The following is a 26,110-nucleotide window of genomic DNA, read 5'->3' on the forward strand; positions in this document are numbered from 1 at the left end:
TGCTGTAACTATAGATTATGGAGATTTAACCTTGACATTTCTGCATGTAAAACAGGTGCTCTGCCACTGAGCCGTGTTCACTCCAGTGGTGGAGTGCTGGTATGTCTAGCTCAGTGCTTGAAATCCTTTTATCAAAGGTGCCTGAGCTCTTTGACTTGCAAACTGTGTGCTTTATCACTGAGCATCTACCTATTCCATGTGCCACAATACCACTTTTCAAACCTACAGCTTAAAGCAGGGGCCCCTGACTTTTTTGAGCCGTCAGGCACCTTTGGGATTGTGACACAGGGATGGTGAGTGCAATTTTAAAAAATGGTTGCTGCAGGGGGCAGAGCCAGTCACAAAATGTGAGGGAGTGAGGTTCTGCAGAACTTTAATAGTAACTCTTCAGCATTTCAGGCAGAAGCTCTGCTTAATGGGATGCCTTTTAAAATGAACATATTGTTTAGAAATATTGTCTTGCTACGCACAGCTTAGAAGAAGAAGAATGAGTTGGTTTTTATATGCTGACTTTCTCTACCACTTAAGGAAGAATCAAACCAGCTTATAATCACCTTCCCTTCCCTCGATACTATGAGGTAGGTGGGGCTGAGAGAGCTGTGACTAGCCCAAGGTCACCCAGCTGCTTCATGAGTAGGAGTGGGGAAACCAACCTGGTTCACCAGATTAGTGTCCGCCGCTCATGTGGAGTAGGGAATCGAACCTGGTTCTCCAGATCAGAGTCCACTGCTCCAAACCACTGCTCTTAACCACTATACCACGCTGGCGCTTTCTTACCTTCAGTCGTGCAGCAAAGATTGTTGTGCTGTGATGGCAGCTGCTACTGAAACAATGTGTTTTTTAAAAATTGCACAGTGAATCAGATTTCCACCGTGGTGCCCATAGACGACATGTTGGGGACCCCTGGGTTAAAGCTTTCTAAAAAAGTACAGACTTGGTCCCTGTATAGTGATTACTACTAAATACTTTCACATGCACTCATAAACAGTGAACGTTTCCTGCTCCAGTGAAGCATTGTGGTGGAACTTTCCCTAAAGATTCTTCAACAGCCTCTAAAGGAAAGAATTTCTTAGCTGGTTCAAATGTTGCAGGGTTTCGGCCTGCCCAGAGACCTTTTGTTTATCTGCTAGGAGGAAGGGCTGGTAGAACAAGCTTTTAACAATGATACCTGTCAGACTTGCCCTGCTGCTTAATTAGACACGGAGGTTCTTAAAAGCTGTATTGTTGCTGCCTCTCCAAAATTAACTGCGGGTTGCAGAATATTGGGTGTTGTTTTTTCCAGTGTGGGAAAGGTCTGATCCTCTGAGGTGCATTTGTGAAGATACGCTGAAGATACAACCAGAACCTGATGCATCCTTTGCAGAGGTGTGTTTTGATCCCTAGACAGCGCACAAGTGCATTCTCTTTGATATGGCATCTACCTGGCAATTTAGCAAGATATCAGATTCTGTTTAGCTAGCCACCAAGGAGGGGCAGCTTGCAGGCACCAAGAGAGAACTGTAATTCAGTGTTGTTGGTGGCAAACTTCAACACTAGGAAAAGAATAAAATATTTTGCTGAGGTTGAGGCAGGAGGGATGTTGGGATGGGAATGGGGGGCAAGAAGGGAAATGCCCCAATTTAATGTTGTGGGATCAGATGGGGCTGTTTTTAGAACTAGTCTGGGTGGGCAACAGCTCTGACAGTTTGTGGGCTGGGGAGAGGAAGAAAGGAAAGAAAGAAATACATTAGGAAGAATTTTCTAACAGAGTGGTTCTTCAGTGGAACAGGCTTCCTCGGGAGGTGGTAAGCTCTCCTTCCCTGGAGGTTTTTAAGAAGAGGCTAGATGGCCATCTGTCAGCAATGGTGATTCTATGACCTTAAGCAGATGATGAGAGGGAGGGCATCTTGGTCATCCTCTGGGCATGGAGTAGGGGTCACTGGGGGTGTATGGGGGAGGTAGTTTGAAATTTCCTGCATTGTGCAGGGGGTTGGACTAGATGACCCTGGTGGTCCCTTCCAACTCTGATTCTATAATTCTGTGATTCTATGAACCCAAATCTGTTGTTTCTACCTTGGTGGTTGAAAAGTTCTGAGCATAATTAGAACAAAGCCAGGTTTTGGCGTTCTGAAGCTATCTCTTTTATATTTTATTTCTCTAGAATATAGGAAGTGCTTATATTTGAGACAGGATCACAACTCAGTGCATTGATCAGTGTTTTGGCTGCCTTCTGCGACTCTTAGAACACTCTTGTGTATAGGAAATGACCTTTTTTAAAGTTAGTGCATGATGGTGTCGCATGATAGCAAAGGTGAAATGAGGAGCCCATTGCACCCCATTCTTGCAAGAGCCAGGAGCGATGCGTGCACACACCAATAACCCAATGCTGGCTTTAGGAGGAGGATATTCCTGCAAGTAGCAGTGAATCTCAGTTACTGCCAAATCTATTTAGTGGTAAAATCGGTCTTTCATTTCCCCCTTTAATTGGAGGACAAGCCCAGTAGAATCCTCTATGCGCTATCTTGGCACGTTTGACTCTCACAGGGACACAGTGGTTTAATTATTCTCTGTTGTGGCCCAGCTGCCAAAAGCACCTTTGCTGCTTTCAAGTTGCTTCTCCTGCCCTGGCTGTTGTTGCCAAACAGAAGTTTGATAATCCCTCAATGAGGTAGGAATTGTTTGTGAGACAACACCTCATTTGAAGTGGTTTGATACTCAGGATTACAAAGGTACACCTGCAGAGTACATACTTGCTGGCTGGGTGGATTTCTGCCTGATTAAAACAAATTAAAAACCCAACATTTCCCCTTATTATGTAGGTGCTTTTTAAATAAAAGTGCATATTTGTTGCTATAGCCATAACAATGGGATCTTACTGGTTCATTCTGTTGGTGCCAGCACATTCCTCTGGCGCAAGGAGCCTTCCGCCAACAATGCAGGCTCTTCCAGTGGTGGAGGAGGCTCTTGCGTTGGCAGGATTTGCCTTGATGCAAAGTAATGTGCTGATGTCAGTGGAACAGATGGGTAGTATCCAACCCATTTTGATTTAAAACTGAACACAGTCTTCATACACCAACAACAAAGGGGGGAAAACTTAACCCTAAAAACAACAGAATTAAGTACCCAAAGGTCAAGAAAAAAAATCAACATTCAAGGCCAAAGATTATGCAGTGTGAAGGTTATATCAGTACAAACGCTGTTGGCGGTTTGCATTTGGTCAAAGTCTAATTCTGTGATTGTCCATTTGTGTTGTATGTTTACATGAATATGTTGGTTTGGTAGGCTATTGCAGGGCCTTATAGATGTTATTCGTTTTAGCCTGTAATAAATATATACATATTTTGTACTGATATAACCTTTACATTGTATAATCTTTGGCCTTGAATGTTGATTTTTTTCCTTGACTTTCACAATCTTCATACAGCCTTGGGGGATGCAACAATTTACTTGTTTAATATTTTTACTATTTTTAGAAAGTGATATACATTTCATTGTTTATTTTGGCAACATGATGCTAGGGTTGCCAACTCCAGCTTGGGGAAATTCCTGGAGATTTGAGGGCAGTACCAGGGGAAGGCAGAGTTTGGGGAGGGGAGGGAGCTCAAATGGGATGTGAGTCTATAGAACTTCCCTTCCAAAGCTGCCATTTCCTCCAGGGTAACTGATGTCTGCTGGCTGGAGATCAGTTGTGATTTGAGGAGCACTCCATACCCTACTTGGAGATCAGCAACCCTACAAGTTGATACTCATGATGACCTGCATAAGGTCTCTTTTCTGACTGCAGCCATGACAGGTTTTTGTAGGCAAGGGTTGGTTAGCATCAACACCAGTAAGTTCTTCTTTCCAGAGTTTCCTTCTGCTTCAGTATACTCCATGTCATACTTGCCCTACCGTCATCCCACCCCAAAGCAAATATTCTCAACCAGAAGTAGGCTACTAAGCCATTCAATGTTCTCCATGAGGTTAGAAAGATCAGCTACTGGCTGATACTGATCCATATGTAACCCTCGTCATGGCAATTTTTTAAATCAGTGGCTTTTAATGATGCTTCCTTTTAACTGTATACCTCAGATTTTGTATTTCTGTATATTTGGCTATTTATGTGTTACTGAATTTACTGGATTTGTTTTGCTGCTGACCTGTTGGTCTGCGAACATGAACAAAAATAAAGGAAATATATCACTAAAGAAAAGGAGAGAGATGTTCATGTTCTTTGGTTGCTAGTTATAATTAGAATATTACTCCAACTGCATAAAAAAAGAATAAAGGGCTGGCCAGCTGGATCAGGGGATTTGCTAGTTGCTAGCCCCCCAGAATCAAGCCATAATAATATGAACCATTAGGCTGTATGATGACCAGCAAAGATGCTTTCTCCACAGTTTTTTTTTTAAATAGAAAAGCAGCTTTTCATAAGAAGGTCATTAGTTCAGTTTTCAGAGTGGGTTTTGCATTAAGTTCAGATTTACATTTAAACCAAGTTATTTTAAAAAGAGATACGGTTGAAATGTTTAAAATCCAGAGAAATCTGATCTTAAAAAAAAGAATCCATTCTTCTTGTGGGATTGAATTAAGGAGGTAGCGCTTTCTTTTAGCGCTTTCCTTGTCCTCTGAAAAGGATGGTGTCACTTGCCATGGCTAGGGATTCCATGGCATGAACTTGTAGGTGTGAGTGCTAACCCATAAATAAGCCCCCCTTTGCCATGTGGGGACTTCAGCTGCCTGCAAGGAGTTCTCTTCAAAGAGGGGGAAAGCTTCACTCACAGAAAGAAGATGCATCTGTGGCCCATCTCACAATGCCAAAGTCAGTGAAGCTGTTGCTTCTTTTGCAGACTCCCTTCTGTGCTTGGAAGCCCCGTGGAGCATAGTGTTGAATGGAGTAGGTGTCTTTCCCTCCTTTATAATTCTCTTAGTCTGTCGCCATTTCATTCTAAGGCATATCCTGTCTTGGGGAAAGGAAATGTTCCCCACCTGCAAATCTAGCAGTTGTCTTCAGGAAATGTAAATCCTCAGGCAGGGGTTATTTTTGCACATTCAAGTTTGTTCACACTCCAGTTAGTTAATAGAACTCTTCATCCACAATTAAAATATACAAGCAATTTAAGAAATGTTGTGCGGAGTATTGGTAATGGTCGAGAAAAGAGGGAAGGGTTTGGAGGCTATATGAGACGGGGTGGGGGCAATAGCTGAGGGGGAAGGACCTGTTGAGGATGTCACTTCTTGGGTCTTGTTTATACATACACACACAAACACATGCTGGTTTCAAGTTGTTTGAGTTTCTTCTAGATACTGCCACACATTCCCAGACTGTTCTCTTTGATCATGACAGTGAGAAACTTCTTTGGAATTCTTTTTTTTTTAAATTTAAGCTGATATTTTCAAGATATTAAATGTTGCACCAGATATCAGCTCCTCAGTTTCCCCATCTGCAAATGGGAATAATGGTGACCAACTTCAAAGGTTTTGTTGTTGAATGGAACACAGTTGATGTTGCACATTTCAGGTAGATGATGAGAGGGAGGGCATCTTGGCTATCTTCTGGGCATGGAGTAGGGGTCACTGGGGGTGTATGGGGGAGGTAGTGTGAATTTCCTGCATTGTGCAGGGGGTTGGACTAGATAACCCTGGTGGTCCCTTCCAACTCAATGATTCTGTGATTCTATAAGTGCTGTATATATTATTACTAGTCATAGTAGCAAGTCTATAGTGGCTGACTAGGTAGGGTCGCTTGAGAAGGGTTGGAGGAAGTAATGGGGTAAATCCCTAAGCACTGGAAGCATTTACAAGTTGCATTGCCATAACTCGGATGTCCACATTTGAAATTTTGAGAGCAGGTAGTAGGCACCAAACCAAATGGCTGCCACATGATGTGTGGGACCAGTCACAAAATGGCTGTTGTCCAATCTCAAAATTTAGTGAAGTTTGAATCCAGGCATCTTTCTATCATGGTAGCAGCTGTTTCTGAGTGGGTTTTTCTGCAGATGCAAAGATGATGCCTCCTGAATTCTTCTGAAGCACCTCCTGCTCCAGTGAGGTAGAAGAATGACAAGTGGGCTCTTTGCTTTGATGAGGAGATGCTTTGGTAGAAGAGGAAACGGGCACCAAGAAACACACTGACGACCACCATGGTATCCACTGACCCTATGTTGGGGATCACTGCCATAAGTCTTGCCTTCAGGTTGCCATCTGGAGGGAGAAGAACATGGGGAATCCTTTTGGATGGCCTGTTCTGGCACTTGGAGGTGCCTGTTGTTAACCTCCTTCTGTGGAGGCATCTGCCTGTCACTGAGACACTGGGGTTTCCTTCCCATGTTGGGCCCGCAGTGGAAACAATCAGAAAAGTGCAGTTTTCATGTTTATCTGAGCATGGCTTTCCTTCTCTTGTTTCTCTCTCACAGGAGGCGTGTTTCAGAATCCAGTTTCCAGAGCATTGTGCCTGTGTGACCTCCTGAGCCGTCAAGAGACTGAGAGGCTTATGAGGAGGTTCTGTCAGACGAAACAGTGCCTAGCAAAGACACCGAGGAGGAGGGAGAAGGAGAAACGGGAAAGGCACCGGAGCTGAAACATACTGTGGCCAGCCATGGTAGGGTCCCAGATGCTGGTCTCAGAATGAGCATGCACGAGCCAAGCCAGGGAGCTTGCTCTCTCCTGCACGCTTCTCTAGGCTGGTAACAAAAAACGGAGTGGGTGGGGGGAGAGGCTGTGAACTGGTGCTGAGTTAAAGGGCGGGCTGGCACAGTTTTTAAGCAGAGCAAAACGGGGTTTTGATTTATTGCCGGAGCCTCGTCAAAACCACTGAGCAGGAGGCTGCAGCGCATGAATTATTAAGTGCAAACGCAGGGGATGGTCATAAATAACCTTTTGGAATAAAAGTGGCATTAGCAAGCTGTTGCGAGAATGGCTCAGGTGACCTTGAACTCCACCAGGTTACATAACCAAAAAACGCTGACGCTCCTCTGCTTCCCCACAAGGCAAAGCCATTGCTGTACCTTTCTTATTGTGGGGGGTGAGCTGTTGCGCTCATCTTCCGAGCACATTGATCCAGCGTAATTGTTCATCCTGTTAAACACTCCAGGGATGTCCTTTTCCCTTCTCCTGTTTCTGTTGCAGAACAGGAGGGATAGCTGTGCCTTCCTGGACCTAAGCTATTGCAGTTCTCTGCAGTTTCTTCAAAATCTATATTTTAGACAACAACAACAAAAAAGCATCCGGAGCAGAGAAACTGCATGGTGATGCACACGCTGTTAATGAATTTTTGCCTGCCAACTGATGGGAAAGCAATCCATTGATTTCCTGGGTCCTCCAAATGTTATTGCTCAGAGGCAGCATGAAAAGAATATATGTGGGTGCTGTGTCAGATGTAAGAGGGAAATTTTTTTTTTTGGTTCAGGATTCTGAGAGGAGTTAATGTAGCTATCCAATTCTAGATAAAAGCAGCCTGCGGTTCTGCAAACCACATGGCGAGAGCGTGGTGTTTTCACAGCTTTGGCACCATCCTGCTTCCCTGCTGCCCTTCCTGTCTTCTCCTGTGGCAGCGGAACCAGGAGGTGGTGGGAGGCTGAACTCCGACTCTGCTGGGCACCGTCAGGATAGAGCATTTCCTCCTCCTCCACACCAAGAGAACATAAGTGCTAGAAAACAGATGAGAGCGGAGAGATCTGGACTTCCAGTTTCTTCTGAGCCTTCTAGCTTTTTTTTTCCTTTGGAAAGAGGCCTTGCAAATATCAGGTCTGAGGTGGACATGTGCTTACCCCTAATAAGTTCTAGGACATCCTTCCATCTCTTTTGCGAACCGTGACATTGTCTGGCTCCCATTTTGCAAATAACCCCCTCCCCTTCAATCCTTTCCTCCCTCTCTTAACAGAGATCTATCCGATCATTTGCAAATGATGACCGGCACGTGATGATGAAACACTCAACCATTTATCCATCTCCTGAGGAACTTGAAGCTGTACAGAACATGGTTTCCACAGTTGAGTGTGCCCTTAAACAGGTCTCTGATTGGATGGATGAAATGAGCAAGTCCGCCAGGGCAGAGGGCAGCACAGATGGCAAAGAGGAAGTAGCAGACAGCGGTGGCAAGTGAGTGCATTCAGCCTTCCGGCAAATAGAGTCACTGGGAAGGCAATTACTTGCATTTGATTGGATTGCTACAATGCCACCGAGGGCTTTAGGGTATTGTTGTGGAATGTGGGAATTGGGGTGGTGGTGTTCCTGGGCTTCCTTGCCTGCCATTGATGCTCCAGAAATTCTGCAGGGATTCGGAAGGAAGACATCTCCGTAGGCACTTCTTCCTCTAGCACTGGGGGATGTCTTCCCAGCCAGGGTTTTGGTGGAACCAAAACAAAAATTACCCAGCTGTCCCAAAGTTTTCTCTCCCAGCTTTGCGCTTCTGATGACAGGCAGAGGGCTCAGTGCTTGAGCTCAGTGAAACTGCAGGTCCTGCTGTAGATGGCAGGGGAAGGACATCTCTTTCCTGCTTATGAAGGAAGGTAATATTTGCCTCTGTGGCTTATTGTGATGAAACTCCTGGAGTTGCTGGATTGGGAGTGTGGCGGGGTTATATAAGGCAAGGTGCTAATGCTGAAAGGGACTCGGGTTAAGATTTCTCTGGCATTTGCAGCTCAGCTGCTGGAATTCCTTGCAGGCAGACAAATGGAGTAGATGCCGCAACCCGTCACTGGAAAGGCATGCGCCTTTGCAGCCATGCCAAGTTAATGGCTGTGGATACATGTTGGCAGTACTGTCCAGTTTAGCCAGGAGGAATAGCTTCACCAGTGGCGTGAGAGGCAATCTGGCATGGCGACAGATTGCTCTGAACACCTGTAGTTATGAGTCTGCATCTGCTTCCTCTGCCTGGGTTGGTTTCTGGTCCTCTAGTCCTATCCTTGCAGTTTGGGAAACAGGTGGAACAACTGACCTCCCCCTCTAGCCTGACTTTAAAACGTTGGACTTCTGATGTTTTCAGAGCTGGTGTGAGCATTAGTGTAGAAATCACGCCTTTTAGTGCACATGCCGCAGAGAGAAGGGCAATTGTGCAAATTAACTGTGCTTAAAAGAAAAAAATTGATTTGGTAACTGCTGTCTTAAGTGGTCTCAAAACACCTTTTCCCTGCCTTGGCTTTCCCCCTCACCCATCCCTTGCCTGCTGAACTTGTTTAACATGAGCATCATTAATTACAATTCAAAGTGGAGCTTTTGCGTATTAATATTTTAATATGCATTTCCTCTTTTACCAGCCCAAAGTGTTTGCATTTCATTAAGAGGGCTGTTGGCAACATTTGTAGTTGAGTTGGTACTTGGTGTTTTCTGGTTGCAGTTATTGCTGTGGTATGAGCCTGAGAGTACATCTACGTGAGCACGTGAAACTAACTTCTGCCAAGTCAGACCATCAATTAATCTAGCCCAGTCTCTTCTCCGATTGGCCGTGGTTCTGCAGGGTCTGAGGCAGAGAAGGTCTTCCCCACCACTTGACAGCCTTTTCCTGAGCATGCTGGAGGCTGAACCAAAGCATCTACTGCACTATGTCCCTTCTCCCACGCATGAGCATTTGTGTTCGTGTAGACTGAATTGCCCAAGAGACCTTTGCTACCAGATTCTGCTGGAGCAAGAGGGAGGAGGGAGCGATCATGCCCGATTCCACTCCTGGCTGCTGCCCTCCATCCTGTGTGGGCTTTGTCCATATGGCTCCACCCATCCCCAGCATATCTTTTGGGGGGAGTCAGAGGAGCTTCTGGGACAAGGGGAAAGCAAGGAACAATCCATTTCCACCAACAGAAAGCTGGTAGGATCCAACCCATGTTAATGCTGTGCAAGCAATAATGTTTCAGGTAGGCCACTGCAGTGTAGTCCACTTAATGCCCCCCTTTGCCCGGTCTTTCAGGACTCAGGGTTGGGGACTGCTTTTTGGGTAAATGGGGATGCTTCTGGTATTCCTATAATGCAGATTTCATAACAGAATGGGGGGGTGTCATCCTCATTGTCATAAATCAGAGCTGTCCATGGCTGCCGGTACAGCTGGCATACAGCTGAAGGAATGCTGCCCCATTTGCAAGAGTGAGTCCAAACTTGTAGTTAAAATGACCTAAATTCTCAGGTCACTCTTCTGTTTGTTCTTCTGTGTGAATCACTATCAGTGATTCAGTTTGTGTTGGTTAGACCTTTTAGTTGCAACGGTATATTCAAGCTCCCGGGACAGAAAAGATTGCTTGGGCATGTGCAGAGTGCCTTTGTTTCACTGCTAAGTAATTATAACCACCCCTCCACACATCTGGAGTGGGAGGAAAGGGCTTGTGGGTTACAGGCTTATAGGTAGACTTGAACCTCCTAGTGCTTCTCTTCTTAAGTAAAGGTAAAGGTCCCCTGTGCAAGCACCGGGTCATTCCTGACCCATGGGGTGATGTCACATCCCGACGTTTACTAGGCAGACTTTGTTTGCGGGGTGGTTTGCCAGTGCCTTCCCCAGTCATCTTCCCAGTCATCTTCCCAGTCATCTCCTCTTACCCGGTGCTTAATTTCTTTCTGTCACTGAGAACTAAGGTGGGAAGAATAAATTTGCATAGTGGCTATTTGTGGATAACACACCCGAGGCAGGTTCTTTCTACCGAGATATGTGCATGGCCTCCATACGTAGCAGAAGAAGAGTTGGTTTTTATATGCCGACTTTCTCTACCACTTAAGAAAGAATCAAACTGGCTTACAATCACCTTCCCTTCCCCTCCCCACAACAGACACCCTGTGGGGTAGATCCTGCTGTAGATGTAGGTGGGGCAGAGAGTGTGTGACTAGCCCAAGGTCACCCAGCTGGCTTCATGTGTAGGAGTGGGGAAACAAATCCAGTTCACCAGATTAGCGTCCGCCGCTCATGTGGAGGAGTGGAGAATCAAGCTTGGTTCTCCAGATCAGAGTCCACTGCTGAAAGCAAGTTGAGGAGTCAGGGCAGAATCATTGTCTCTATATTAGTCAATGTCCTTTTCTGGAAACCTTGTAAAAGTTTCTCCCCCCCCCCCCCCACGTCACCTTTGATGTCTCCCCTCCCCCAACACTTCTTGTAGCAGGTCAGGCACTTTCATGTGAGAAGCTTGCCTGGGGATACTTGGAAATCCACAAGGATAATAGAAGTCCAGACATATATTAGCATGAAATTAAGCAGCAGATTGTTTTATTTATTTCATTTCGTTTTTATCCTGCCTTTCTCCCCAGTGGGAGAAAGCGGCTGACATTGTTCTCCTCTCCTCCTTTAAACTGACGTAATCACCTCCTGCAGCGGTAACAGAAATTAGGGACAGGTGAAGAGCACAGTTAGCTTGGTCATGTTCGTTGAATGCGAGCTGGTCATCTTTCGGCCTCCTGTCCATGTCAGCAGCTGGCCCATGATACATGAGCTATTTCTCAAGCTGTGCTAGCAGGCTGCTTTTCGCCTCTCCTTTTGTGGAGTAAATGAGGCTGATTGCCTCTTTTTTTTTTTTTTTTGCAAACACTTCTGGTGCAAACTCTTGGCTTGTGCTGAGCGCTGCTGAGATATTCCAGCAGCCTGATGTCTCTTTTCTTACTGGTTTTCTGTACCGGATTTTTCATGACTTCATTCTAAATTTAGGGCTCCTGTGTCCAGATGTTCCTACAAAGAGCTAGTTAACTGCAGAATAGTTTGCAACGAGGCCAGGTGTTGCCTGTCAGAGCTGCGTTGCTGTGTGATGCCTTTCTTTTTCCCCTCCATCCCTCCCCCTACAAAAAGGCTCATCTTTTTCTGCAGGGCTTTGCAATGAAAAGCTCACCCTGTGGGGAGAGATTTTCTTTTGATGAGCTATGCATGCAGCCCATGAAAGGGACAGAGAACATTCATGTCCTGGCTTCTGCAGAGCAGAAAATGTGTTGTGATTGGAAGAAGTCTTTTGGCAGCAAAGCAGGACAAACTTAATTCTCGTCTGTTTGCAAAAGCCAGCAAGGTGACAGATGCTTCTTCACTGTCTGCGTGTGTGAGGGTGTGCATGTATGTGCCCTGCGGGAACTGACAGATACTTCTTCACTTGGTCTGCATTTTGAAAAGAAGAGATGGGTTGGGGAGTCCCTCTGAGCATGTGCCCTCTCTCCACCACCATTTTCAAACATTTTCATCTCTTCCTCCAAACCCTTTTCCGCAACTTCATCAACCTTCTGTGACTCCACTGCAAATTTATCTTTCCAGTGGTTGAAAGTTGAGCAGTTTGCTTCTTGTCATTGCTATATGGATTGGGGCAAAATTGATATTAAAGATTATTTTGATCATGGGTGTTTCTCCTGTTTAGAGCCAGCGGGATTAGTATTTAGGGTGCTGGACTAGGGTCTGGAAAACCCAGAGTTGAATCCCCACTCTGCCATGGACGCTTGCTAGGTGACCTTGGGCCAGTCACACGCTCGTAGCCTACTCTATCACACAAGGTTGTAGAGAGGACAAACACAAGAAAGGAGAACAGTGCTGTCAGCTCTTTTGAGTTCCCATTGGGGAGAAAAGCTAAGTATAGATTAATCTAAATAAATAAGTGGGATCTTCCAATAGAGCCCAGCTGTTTTCCCTACACATTGACCTTAAGGATGAGAACTGAGCAACTTGGTCCTCCAGCTGCTGCGTGCAGAGTTCCTGCTCATGTTCTTGAAGAGAAGGGGGAGACCCATCCCCAGATATTGCTTGCTCTCCAACAGCACTTGCTCAGACCTGAGTACCCCACCCCCTTTCCCTTAAAGGTGTGCCCTGATCACCTCTACTGGTTTCTTATGCTTTACCCTTCCCACCTATCTCAGGCATTTTAGGATACTCCTCTTTTGAGATTAGGACACCAAGCAAAGATGTTTCTATTTTTGTAGGCATTTGGTGATAACTAGTGTTTTAGGTGCTCTGATAATTCTCACTCTTGACTCGTTTTTACTGCTGCTATTTATAATGGTGACTTTTGTGATTATATTTTTATTCACTTATTTATGACTACTTGTTAGAATTATTGACATTATAATAACTACTATTAATTTTAGGTTTTTACTGGTTTTGGGAATCTCCTTGAAAATTATAATAATGAAGTTGTCTGAGATAGTCCTAAATAAATGTGTGTGTAAAGTGCCGTCAAGTCGCAGCCGACGTATGGCAACCCCTTTTTGGTGTTTTCATGGCAAGAGACTAACAGAGGTGGTTTGCCAGTGCCTTCCTCTGCACAGCAACCCTGGTATTCCTTAGTGGTCTCCCATCCAAATACTAACCAGGGCCGACCCTGCTTAGCTTCTGAGATCTGACGAGATCAGGCTAGCCTGGGCCATCCAGGTCAGGGCCCTAAATAAATAGCACTGCTATTTATTTTTATGCCAGGACTAGAATCATGCTGAATTTTGTACCCAGGAGCTAATTCTGTGGTTCTGCATCACAATCTTGAAATAAACACAGTCCAGGTTAAAATAGCAGAGCAGGAACAAATGTGTTTGGAAGTATTCTTCCGTTCCTAGCAATGAGGCCACCTGTAGCATTTGTATTTTCCTCAGGGTTTTTTTAAATTAATGATGGAAACTTTTTTCCTAGACTAAGCCGGTTTCAGCCACGATGGCTGTGTGATTCTGGAAGTTTTAAACCATCCGCAGCATAGTGGATTCTATGTAAAAAAAAAAATAGCAAATGTCCTGCTTACCCAATACAGAAGTTAGCAAAAGTAGCCCTGAGGCTTCCTTCAAGGAAAATCAGCTATTCTCCCATTGCTTCAGATTAAAATAACCCTCTTGGGCTATCTTAGTTGTCATGAAAGCCACACTTATGCAAAATCAGAAAACTGCCTGTGAGAGTTTAAATAATTAAATATACTTTTTAGAATATTATTTAGCTTATTGGGTCAGAGACATGTAAAATATTACAGGGATCACAATTTAACAAAACTATTTAGAACAGTGTGATGAAAAGAAACCCCTTAGCACTCTGGCGGTACTTAAAAGGTATTTGATAGTAGAAGAAAGCAGCCTCAGTAGCTGGACAAAGAGGGCTATATTTATCATCTACCTGCCATGCTAGAGTTGTCATGATGTCTGTTAGGTGAGAAATGCAACTGCTCTTGGGGTGAGTGTAAAGATACCCATTGTCTCCCTCTGCAGGTGGCAATGGGGATTGCACCAGGAGGGGACTGTTGCAGTCTTGTTTGGGAAAGAATAAAACTGCTATCCTGTTTAAGCTCATTAAAGGCAGCTGATTCCACCGGGGCAGCTTCCCATAGCAGTGTGACTGGGGTGTGAGAAAAGGGTCCTCATCAGATGCTCCCTCAGTTTTCCACTTTCCCCCACTTTGGAGGCCCAGAGTGGGTGGCAATAGAGATGAAACAAAATAAAAACATAAAATAGACCCTTCGAACAAATCATATGTTAGTGCTAATATCCCCCACTCCCTACCCTGCTTAAACTTGTCAAACTTTGAGTCTAAATCAGTGCTTTGAAGGATACCCTGGTGGTCCCTTCCAACTATGATTCTATGAACATGAGACGATTATACTGCATTTTGCACCTTAAAATTGCTATATAAAATCTCTGTGCATATTGTTAACCATCATCCCCCTCCCTTCATCTCTCTTTTATATAACTGTCTGACTTCATTCCAGAGCCCTGAAGCGAATGTGTATGCATTCTTGCCCTGTGTGAAGAACTTGAAACAGAATTATTGCTGATTCTTTTTGTCAGGGTGTGCAAAATATTAGGGCAATTATTCTAAAAATGTTTTTTGTTTCCAGGGACCAAGGTAGCCGGGTCTTGTGTGGGGTCATGCGGATTGGCTTGGTAGCTAAAGGGCTGCTGATAAAGGATGACATGGATTTGGAATTGGTTCTTATGTGCCAAGAGAAGCCCACAGAGACGTTATTATCTCTTGTCAAAGACAATCTCCCCATCCAAATCCAGGTGAGCAAAAAATTAGGGCAGTCCTGCCTTTGTGATGAATGGCTCTGCATGAGTGTTCTGTATTTTCAACATTGGCTTTCGTGGGCAAAAAATGAAATCTTATCCAAGGGAAAAAATAGAAACCTTTTTAAAAGTGCAGAGAACAAACGGTGTACTTTAATAGAAGGAAAGATCTAGGCTGGTCTCCAGAGAAGGTGAGCACAAGCGGTACAAAGTTCTCACCTTCTGGCTTTGTTTTTTCAGCCTGTTGCTCTGAGCAACGGCTTGGGAGATCTTTTCTCTGCAACGTGCCCTTGCTGTGTTGAGCCAGGGGTGATGAATTGCTGCCGTTCAAAAGCTGACATTCTGCAACAAAAGAGAGTCAAATTCTGCAGGTTCACAGCAAATGGTTGTGTGTTTGTATGCATCCAGCATACAATTTGTGACTGTGGTTCCCCTCTCCACTCTAAATTTTCCCTGACGGTTTGGTGAATAGCCTGAGAATGGCCTTGCTTTGCGTCAGGCCAAAGGTCCACCTTGTCCAGCATTCTGTTTCCAACGGTAGCCAGTCAGATGCCTCTGAGAAAATAAAGGCAGGATCTGAAAGGCGGTGGCTTTCTCCCTTCTGTTCCCCCCCCCGTATTTAATATTCAGAGGTAGACTGCTTCTATCCAGTGAGGTTCCATTTAAGTACTGGGGAGGCTGTAGTGGAAAGCTGAAAAAAAGCAATGAGTTAACTGCGCCCAAATCTTCCTTTAGAGTTCACTTTTTATGAGTTTGCTGAATAGCATCAGATGCTATAAAAATATGGCCAAAATATGTGATTGTACTAAGCAGAAGTAACAGGGATCTATCAGTGGGCTGTTCAGATGGGAGGGAAAGTGTCTTGAAAAGAGTAAAAGCTGAAGCAGGATAAGAAAGCTTTCTGATAACTTGTGAAAGCAGCACTGCTGGGAAGGGATCCATTATTTAGACACCCTAATGCTGTTCCCTGCCGGTAAAGTAAAAACTTGTGCATTTGTGTGCTGGGTCTACTCAGCAACCCAGCCAAGCACTTCTCATCTGTTTCAGAAACTCACAGAAGAAAAATATCATGTCGAGCATCATGTGGATGAAGCCGCCATCGTCATCCGTAGCACAAAGGAGCTTCCATTAACACTCAAGGTGACCCTAACCTCTCCTCGAATCCGGGATGAAGCTGAGAAGAAGAATGGAGGTATTGAGATGAGTTCTCCTTCTATGCCTTTGGCTTTGATGATGTTTCCCCCCTTGTGGAATGTAGACAAAGGAATTTCCATTCTCCTTGGGCTACCAGTAAATCTCCAGTTGCTTACTGAGGTGATAGCTAAAGGTGTCCCAGTCCCACTAGGTAGGGATGTCTCCTGCACCATTTGAAGTGAGGGGCACAAGACCACAGCTGCTAATTCTCCAAGTCCATACTCTGCTAAGTGTTCAGAGGATCAGCTTTGGTCTTCCTTGGGAAATGTCCCATCTCACTGGGGTAGTGAATTGCTGATCTTCCATTCCTTATCATTAGAGGCCTATTTCAAAATCTATTTCAACTTCTAGAAAGGTAGATTTAAAAAAAAAAAGAGTTTTTCCCTGAATACCCTACTTCTGGGGGAAAGGAGTTGTGCTAACTACTAATCAGCTTCTCCTATCTCGGTGATTGTGGTTGTTTAAAAGGCAAGTAACAGCTGTGTTCTTGTGTTCGTGTCGTTTTCTCTGGGGACTAAGGAGAAGACGAACTCATAGCTGAGCTTCTGCTTTTATACCTACTCAGAGACGCACACTTTGAAAAGAGGGGAAAAAACCAGACTCCAAGAGTACTCTGGACTTTGTCACACTGAATGTGCTGCAGTATTAGTTTCTTGGTTTTTTTTAAGCTTAGCTATTGGTTAATAATAAATACCAAAGTAGGTTTGCTTTTCAGCTGACGCTGTCTAAATAATTTGACTGCGTCATAACAGTTGGTAGTTATGCTGGAAAAGCAACAGCCCACCCCCACTCTCTCCTCCTCAAACTGCAGCCACAGTGAGGGTTCCGTCCTATAATCCTCCCTCTCCTACTAATTATTGATGTGTTTGTCTTTAAGCAAAGAGCACCCACAGGCAGGGCAGAGCTGGACTTAGCGGCTAAAATTTCCTCCTGAAATTGCTGCACGTAATGTTCCGGGTGTACTCTGTCTTTTGCGAAACTCTACCTCCCTAATGCCTCCCCATGTTCCTTCTCCTGTTACGCACTTCTACTTTGCTCTTCGGCCCCATGGAAAGGTATCCTCGGAGGATGTTTCTTCAGCATTAAAGAGAAACCAGCAACACAGCCAAAGCGCTTTCCATAGAGCTCCTGTATCATTGTCTTCTTGCTTCTCTTTTAAACCCCCCCCCACACACACACCTTAATCTTTATGATGGCAATTGCTTCCTTTGTTTCCCGAACTATTTCTACAAATGCACACATACACACGTTCAGGAAAATTTAGCCTTTGAACAATGTCAGACTTTTGACCAACTGGCACCACTCTGTCATGACAGTCGAGGCAGCTGAATCCCATTTGAGGAAGGGATTCTCCCCTCCCGTTTGCTCTCTCCTCATTTCTAGACTTGCCATACATACCTTGCTTCCCCCTCCCCCCCATTACACTACCATCACTGTCAGAAACATTGGTCAGTTTTTCATGTCAAGGATGGGGGGGTTGTTCTTTGCGTGGTGTTTGGAGCTTTTGGATGGAGAAAAGCCTCGACAGAGAACAGCAAAAGGAACTTTGTTAAAAGAATGACAACTGTGAGGTGTAGGGGAAGTAGTAGGTGGCATAGGGCAGATGTGACTCAACTCGGTCAGAGCTGTGGGCTTAAAACCACTTGTACAAGGTCGCACCCTTGCAGGAGTTCACAAATAGGGTTGTTGGTGGCAACCGGACATTTAATTCTGTAACCAGTAGGAGCACTATACTACACTGACTATTTTTTTTAGAGTGGGGAAAAATCTGATCCCTTGCCCCAATTGCTCTGATTGTAAGGAGGAGGTACGGCAAGTGGAGGAAAGGGGAGTTCAAGGGTGAGAATGAACGGATGAATAAGGGAGAGTGGGAGGACGTTTCAGACTGGAGAATGGTGAAAGTTGGGGCTGAGCCATAAGAACATAAGCAAGGCCATGCTGGATCAGATCAAGGTCCATCAAGTCCAGCAGTCTGTTCACAGTGTGGCCAACCAGGTGCCTCTCGGAAGCCCACAAACAAGACGACTGCAGCAGCATCCTGACAGTGTTCCAAAGCACCTAATATGATAGGCATGCTCCTCTGATCCTGGAGAGAACAGGTATGCATCATGACTAGTATCAATTTTTACTAGTAGCCATGAATAGCCCTCTCCTCCATGAACATGTCCACTCCCTTCTTAAAGCCTTCCAAGTTGGCAGCTGACACCACATCCTGGGGCAGGGACTTCCACAATGATACTGCCATGAAACTGATGTGGAGATTCAAACTGAGTCAGGGCAAAAGTCAAGCAGGGAGAAATGTGATGTAGCAAAAGGATCGATTGGCAGCTTATTCCTACCACCACCACTGTTGCTGCCAGTTTCTTCACTTGCTTCATTTGCTGTTCGAGGTCTGGGCTCCTCTATTTTGGTGGCTGCTGGCCTACTTAGAGGGCTGTGTTTTGGAGCAAACCAGTGGAACTGACCAAGGTTTCTTGCAGTATGGTCTGATTAGTCAACTAATTTCTCTTCTAACGAAATGAGCAGGAGAAGGCGTGTTGAGCAGTTTTTGGTGTTCTGGGAAGTGCCATGTTTAGGTTCATGCTCTGGTTGTCGGTTTCCTGGGTTTCTTTTTTAAGTGTGACTTTTAAAAAACCAAGGACACGGTAAATGGTGGAGTGCAGTCTTGCAAAGTAATATTCTGATTCTAGTATTTGTAGCAGAAGATAACAAGCAGACACCAGTTGGTTATGATGTTTGATGATCTTCCTTTTCTGAACCATACTCTAAACAAGTCCATTTTATCATAAACAAGGTCGTAATTATTTTTCTTAAAGGTCTCCCATAGACTTTGCTGGACTCTATTTTTTTCTAACAAAAATTGTTTGCTCCTTCTTCCTAGAATGCAAATGCTGTAATCTAACATCAGCAACAATAAAATCTCAACCCTGGCAGAATTTAGCACCAAATGCTGCAAAGCCAGGTCTGAAAATCTTGATCTGAAAAATCTGCTTTCCCCCCTCCTGTAAAAAAAATTCTTTTTGTTTTGTTACATCTGGCCTGATGAAGAGTTCTGGTGAGCTGGCACAATGTTTTGTGTTATTTTAGTTGGCCTTAATAAAAGGTATTACATGGATTTTGTTTCTTGTCTTGTATGGAAAAGCCGTCTGTGCATTCCAGTATTCCAGTCTCATTGCTCCTCACGAGCTCTCTCCTCCAGATTCTATGGTTAAGGAATAGTCTGTTTACACCATCAGTTCTCCTGGGACAGCAGACCCTGAACTCTGTTCAACCTCTGTTTTTTAACACAGAGGAAAAGACCCTCTGGCTGTAAATGTGGAATTCTGGAGCCTCCTCCCTTTCATCTTGGGAGGAGTGACCATGTCCACAAAAGCGGGGTAGCTATTTTAATTGGCTAGGTGGAAGTTGGATGAGAGAACCTGTTTTGCCCTGTAGCTGTGAGCCCCACCTTTCTGTTGCTCTTAAAGAGCTGGCACGCAATGGCCGTTGGACCAAAAAAAAATAGGGAATGAGGACAGGAGATAGGTAAAGGTTGGAGATCAGTCTCATGCAATGGCATTCCACCCTGGTTTTGTTTTTATTGTGGCTCACAACTCCTTCTTCTCCCTACCTTCCCCCAGGATGGAGTAAGTTGGTTAATGTCAAATGTGGGACAGAAGGGAGTGCCTTTTTACAAACGTTTTCCCCTGCACTGACTGGCAGGCACAGCATGAACCGACACGGCTGCTCTAGTGAGGATTGCTAAAACTGACTCCTGATGCTGCAAGCCACCCACCTCTCCTTGCTTCCTCTTCCCTCTCCATCTTTCCGTTTCCCTATGATACTTAATTCTCACATATTGGCTGTCTGCAATGGTGGGGAATGCTACCACAAGAGCACCCAGAGGTTGAACTTCTTGATGGCCTCGCTGTTTTCAAAAGGCCTTCCTAACGTGGCCTCTTCTATTCACTGAATAAACACCGTTGAAGTCGATTCTGCACTTTCACATTGGTTATCTTCCTCCGGGTGATGCATTAAGGCACAGAGGGAGGATCTGTTTTGCTTGAGCAAAATTCTCAGTTGCTGGCACGCCAAGCTTGCACTTGCTTTGCCAGCAGCCTTTAATGGTTACCCGGTTGCACGATTTTCTTGCGAGATGGGGGCCGCGTAATCTCGGCATGGTTGGCAGGACAGCCTTGCAGCCGGTCAATTACTTGTCATTTTCCTAACTATTGAAAGAGATTCTACTCACTCATTGACAGTTGCTGTTTTGTACAAAAGCATGCTCTTGAAGCAGATGTTTCTGTTGTTGTCCCCCCCCCCCAAATCAAATGTTTTGTTTCACACAACAGATCCTGGTTTAACCGCTGAAGAATGCAAATGGCACAGCCCTTCCTCCGGCAGTGACTAAAAGATGCTGACAAAAGTGGGGAGGGGGAAAACCCTAACAGCAACTAAAATGGCCAAAGTACTTTTTTTTTTGCTTGTAAACCACTCAGCGGCTAATCCTATTTACGACTTTGCAGCTTTTATTGGGAGTAGCACAGATTAATCTTGTTGCAATTCTGGTGATGAGGGTATTGCAAACACAATACAAATATCTGCTGCAAAGTTAATCGGGGTCGGACAATAACTGTGTGGCGCTTTTCTGCTTGTTTCCAGCACTAAAGCCAAGGGGCATAAGCCAAGACAGACATGGCATCTCATTGAGGGTTACACTCTGCTGATTTTAAATCCTTCCACTTGTTTATGGTTGTTGTATTCCTCAAACTACAAGGTGGGTCTCCTTGTGGAATTGCAGAGGAAAAGGTCCTCTGTCACCTCCCAGCTATCCTAGTAGATAAGATTATTATAAAAGCGACCCCCTTTTTGTTCCCGTACCTCCAGATCTTCCTGCACCAATAAAAGTAGATAAAGGTGCTACCTTGCAAATCAGTGTTTTGGGCGAATGACAGAAAATAGAACTCCAAGAATATCTGGTGTTCTAACAAACTGCCTACGTATTGCCGATGCGACAGATGCAGACTTTTCAACTTGGTTTAGAAGAGGCTTCCGTTGAAATTCAAAAGGCTGTGTATACTTTTCAGAACTTGCCTGCCCCCACCCTCTAAGGGATGGTGGGATTTTACATTGAAGGTATGAGGCTGTTTTGTACTAAGTCAGATTGTTGATCTGTCAGTTGCATCTACACAGATTGACAGTAACTCTCCAAGGTCTTGGTTGCAAGGGTCTTTCCCTGAGATACTTTACCCGGGAATTGAACCTGGGACATTCCCCAAGCACAAAGCTATGTTCTCAGTAACTCAGTGATGAGAAGGCTCTTTCCCCATGTGATTCTCTTAACACCTTGGCAGCAGCAATCACCTGTATTATCTATGTATTAAAATAGTGTGGTATTTTCAATATTTCCCTTTAAAAATAAATCTGGTTGACTCAGTCAAAAACTGTGTTCCATCATTTCAAACAGTAACTCCCTAATAGCAGAGTGTACATTTCAGCAGAGATGTCTGTTGTCAACTGGCAAAATCTTGCTTCTGGGTTGAAGCTTGGGCTAAAAGGGAAAAAAATCATTTTTGAGTACTATCCTCAGATTTCTGAGCCCCCAGGGCTCCCTGCCCCATGAGATATTTATGGCAACATCTGGTCACTCTTTGAATAAATTGCAAGTTGGGGAAAAGGAGCCTTTCAGGATATGAACAGAAACTGTATAATCTAACCCTTCAAAAATATTAGCATTGCATCCAGGAAGGCAACCCTCTCCCTGACAGTCCCAGGAAACAGAATGTCACTCAACATTTTGAAACATACTGATCCTCCCCTTGGCTCTGAAAACCTTTTAAAACTGGAAGGAATCAGGCAAAGTGCTGCACTTTATATTGTCTGCCCCAAACGTGTTACATTTTTTAGTAAGATCCCAGATTGACTGACTTACCGGCCATTGAACAAATGCCTTAATTTTGCCTCTGTTCCATCTATGCATATTCACAACCATTGGAAAAAAAGCTGAATTAAAAATTACATTTTGTACTTCAGGGGGGGAAAAGCAAGAAATTCTGGGAGCCTTATTAACTCCCCGTCATGCTGCCGCTGTTCTGTGTACTTGTGACAGAAACCCCTTGGTCAAACTGTGTCTGTCTCTTCTTTTTGTTTTCTTATATTCCCATTTCCCCAGTAGACAGTGTTGCGATGAAAGATCCTCCGGACTTACTGGACAGGCAGAAATGCCTTGATGCTTTGGCATCTCTGCGGCACGCCAAATGGTTCCAGGTTGGCTTTTTGTTCTTTCCTTATCGTAGCCTTGCAAGGTTTTTTATTTGAGACCCCTCCTGAAATGCCTCCTTCTTAATTTTTAGCTTTTTTCAGTATCCCTCTCTACTCAATAACTTAGTATTTACAGACTTATGAGCACAGGGTTCTCCAATGTTGATGGCAGATAAGCCAGCTGATTTAGTGTGGTTGTGAAGCTGCGTCATAATGCTTATGCTTTCATCTTTTTAAAGCCAGCCTTATGTAAAAATGAACAATTTCCCCTCTCTTCTTTTCTTTGTCTTTTTTGGAGGGGGGTTAACTTCATTGTTGTTTTTTGATTTTTGCATGTTTTTTTTAAAAGTGCTAATACAGTAATCCCCCCCAAAAGCCTATTCCTAAAAACTCTGTATATCTTTAAAAAAAACACCTAAATTTATTTTTTGAGTTGTGTAGGTTGAGTGTTTTGCAGGTGTATTGGAACAGTTCTGTTTGTTTTAGGCCAGGGCAAATGGACTAAAGTCCTGTGTAATTGTGCTGCGTATTCTGCGAGATTTGTGCAACAGAGTCCCCACTTGGGTGCCGCTTAAAGGATGGGTAAGTACTGGGGTAGAGCAGAACCAATAGCATTTGGTAAATTGTTGAGATGCCTGTGGAGAAAGGCGAAAGCAGGATGCTGTGCAGAATTGACTTTTCAATTAAGGAACTTACTCTGTTCCTTAATTGTGAGACGTCTGAAGACACTTCCTCTTGTTGGCATATCCCAGACTTGCCATGAGGATGTGCCTTTAGAAAATGCCCCTCAGTTGGGTCTCTTCCCTTTTAAACAGTGCTTTAGCTGTTGGCTACTGGCACAGAGTTCCTTGGTAGGCCTTAGGGGAAGTAGATTATATTATTCTACACTGGGTACAATCCACTGGGGAGTTGTCACATGAGTCCTGTTGAAGTGAATGGAACTTGATGCAGCTCCCGTTTGTTTCACTGGAGCTTGGATGGGAGATGTCTGTAGATGATGCTCCTATTGCCTGCTGGCCTGAAGCACATGTGGAGAAATGCAGCGGTCATTGTACTGCATGTTTTGAGGGGTTTAAATCTCTGTGTTCGCGTCACATGTGTGGTTTGTTTGCCTAAATTACATTAATTAAAATACAGCCTGTGCAACTCCCATCTTAAGCCCTGAAACGTTCAACCCAACTGTACAGTTGCCCCAGTAGTTCACACTGTCAGTATCCCCAACCCCTCAAGACACAGGCCACATAAAATGTGGCCTCCAAGGTCCCATTACTGGCTGTCTCCATCCCTTGTGGTAGAACTGATTTTAACAAAAATGATACAGATAATGTTTGCCATTCCCCATTAGTGGCATCAGCACTGACCACAATCCCAATGTCTTGTAGCCACTGGAGCTTATATGTGAGAAAGCAATCGGCACATGCAATAGACCTTTGGGTGCCGGTGAAGCTCTGAGGCGAGTGATGGAGTGTTTGGCATCGGGAATCCTGTTACCTGGTAAGAGCTGCCCCAGCAACTGTGTGCCACCCTATTTATTTCCAGTCCTGTGAGGGCTTCCTTCACACAGTCTTTCTTCAAGCACATAGACTGATTGAGGGCTATTTTGTTGTCTTTATAGGACATGCACAGCACATTCCGGGGGTGGGGGTGGGGGGCTTCCAAGCAGCTTGCTGTGCTGCAGCCAGAAACCTAACAGGGACATTCCCCGATCTGCTGTATGGGCTAATCTCATATGGGCTGTATGAACTAATCTCAATGGGCTGTGCCTGCATTTTGTTGGCTTACGTTCACACCAGCAAATGTGGGTGTTCCTGTGCTGAAAGGGCTCAGGGAACTGACTAACACCCGCCCCCAGGCATGCCCCCTTTGGCGCCTGTCCAAGCCTCAGAGGTGCACTGGTGTGTGTGGCTGTGGTGGTGCCCATGCGTGGCGTTGCCACGCCACTCCCCAGTGCCGTCATAAATGCCCCTTATGCCAGCACCTCCTCAGTGCTTTCAGCCCCTCCCCCTTGTGGATTGTGCTAGCAGGCTTCTGTGCTTACAGATCCATGAATATAGGCAATACCAGCAGTTACATCATTTCTATCATTCTATCAGATAAGATGTATTTACATTAATTTTGTTTGTCTTCACAACCTTCTGATGGAGGTTGCTAGTTGCTCCCATTTCACAGGCAGGGAACTGAGCAGAGAGAGGTTGACTTACCCAAAGTCTCCAAAGGTGGTTGGTCTAGGAGGCATGTAATCTTCTGTCCAGACCAGGGGTAGGCATCCTATTTTAGCCCAAGCCGAAAAAGCCCATGCACCTTCTATGAGGATACTAGTGTGCTGTACAGTTACCAGGTCCCTCTTCGCCACGAGCAGGAGATTTTTGGGGCGGAGCCTGAGGAGGGTGGGGTTTGGGGAGGGAAGGGACTTCAATGCCATAGAGTTCAATTGCTAAAAAGGTCATTTTCTCCAGGTGAACTAATCTCTATTGGCTGGAGATCAGTTGTAATAGCAGGAGATCTCCAGCTAGCACCTGTAGGTTGGCAACCCTAGTGTGCTGCCATACAAAACTATAAAAGGGGGGGGTAGACAAGAGTTGTACTTGGCAGTACTCACTGAGTAGTGAATCACAAACTGAGCCCCAGTGGTGTTTTTGGTGCCTCAGGATTTTGTCAGTCTCTGATGCAGCCCTTTTTCCTGCAGTTGGAGGATAAGGAGAGGGACTCAGGCTTATTTGTTTGCTTTTCCAAGCACTGGGGGCGAGATATTTTACATGCAATCAGTCTAAGCACTAGCCCAAGAAAACAACATTGGAACAGGTCTTTTAACATAGCTGCTTCTTTAGCTCCCCTCCTTCCAGGTTTTAATCACTGCTCCCTGCCTCATTGTGGCACGCTCAAGATTGAAAACCCATTTCAACCACTTAAAACGCTGCAGCGCACAAAACATGTAAGAATAATTAATCAATAAAACCAGCAGTTTGGCAGCAAAGAATCAGCTTAAACGTTTGGTGGAACAAAAGTTTAGAAGCAGCTTTCAAAAGGAGGTGGGCCTGTCTGGTATTCCAAAAACACGTTCTCAGGGTCTATCATTTATTCATGAACAAAATTAATTTTCGTGCCGCCACCTTGCGTCCTCATGACAGCCTGGTGAGGAAGAAATGAGTTACGCCGTCTGTGTTAACACGAATCATCCAGTGTTCTTGCCCCATAGGTGGGCCTGGCGTGCACGACCCCTGCGAGCGGGAGCCGACAGATGCCTTGTCCAACCTGACTGTTCAACAACGAGAAGCCATTACCCATAGTGCCCAGGTAAAATATTTCTGCAGTTTGAGATAAGGAGATTTCAAGCATCCCTTGGACCATCTATTATGGTGCTGAGAAATAAGCCAATCAGTTTTGTCCTTAGTGCGTGTCTTCATGATATGCGTCTTAGAAATTTCCCTTTTATGAAATGAGGCTGCCTTTATCTTTCATGTCTTTCCCCATTCTTCTTCCATACATGGTCTCCTTCTTTTTTATCCTCACAATGACCCTGTGAGGTAGGTTAAGCTGAGAGTGAGTGACTGGCCCAAGGTCACCCGGTGAGCTTCGTGGCTATGTAGTGATTTGAACCTAGGTCTCCCAAAGTATTAATCCAGCACTGTAATCGCTACCCTGCCCTGGCTCTCCTCTGTCCGTTACTAATGTGGAAGAAGAGGAAGAAGAGTTGGATTTTATATGCCGACTTTCTCTACCACCTAAGGAAGAATCAAACTGGCTTACAATCTCCTTCCCTTCCCCTCCCCACAAGAGACACCTTGTGAGGTAGGTGGGGCTGAGA

The 26,110-nt window shown here is 44.8% G+C and overlaps 1 protein-coding gene across 4 annotated transcripts in view; it reads left to right on the forward strand.

Annotated features, from left to right (window-relative positions):
* Nucleotides 1–26,110, forward strand: part of STRBP (spermatid perinuclear RNA binding protein) — a 91,905-nt gene that overhangs the window by 39,976 nt on the left and 25,819 nt on the right. For 2 of the 4 annotated variants that reach the window (XM_056860048.1, XM_056860050.1), the window contains exons 2-9: nt 6,375–6,559; nt 7,841–8,058; nt 14,703–14,868; nt 15,919–16,063; nt 22,217–22,311; nt 22,792–22,887; nt 23,688–23,799; nt 25,502–25,599. In XM_056860048.1, the coding sequence (XP_056716026.1) occupies nt 6,557–6,559; nt 7,841–8,058; nt 14,703–14,868; nt 15,919–16,063; nt 22,217–22,311; nt 22,792–22,887; nt 23,688–23,799; nt 25,502–25,599 (933 nt within the window). In that variant the 5' untranslated portion in view covers nt 6,375–6,556. The remainder of the gene's footprint in view (nt 1–6,374; nt 6,560–7,840; nt 8,059–14,702; nt 14,869–15,918; nt 16,064–22,216; nt 22,312–22,791; nt 22,888–23,687; nt 23,800–25,501; nt 25,600–26,110) is intronic. The other 2 variants (XM_056860049.1, XM_056860051.1) reach the window with 1 other exon arrangement.

Source organism: Euleptes europaea, chromosome 14, assembly GCF_029931775.1.
Source record: "Euleptes europaea isolate rEulEur1 chromosome 14, rEulEur1.hap1, whole genome shotgun sequence".
Classification (NCBI taxonomy): Eukaryota; Metazoa; Chordata; class Lepidosauria; order Squamata; family Sphaerodactylidae; genus Euleptes; species Euleptes europaea.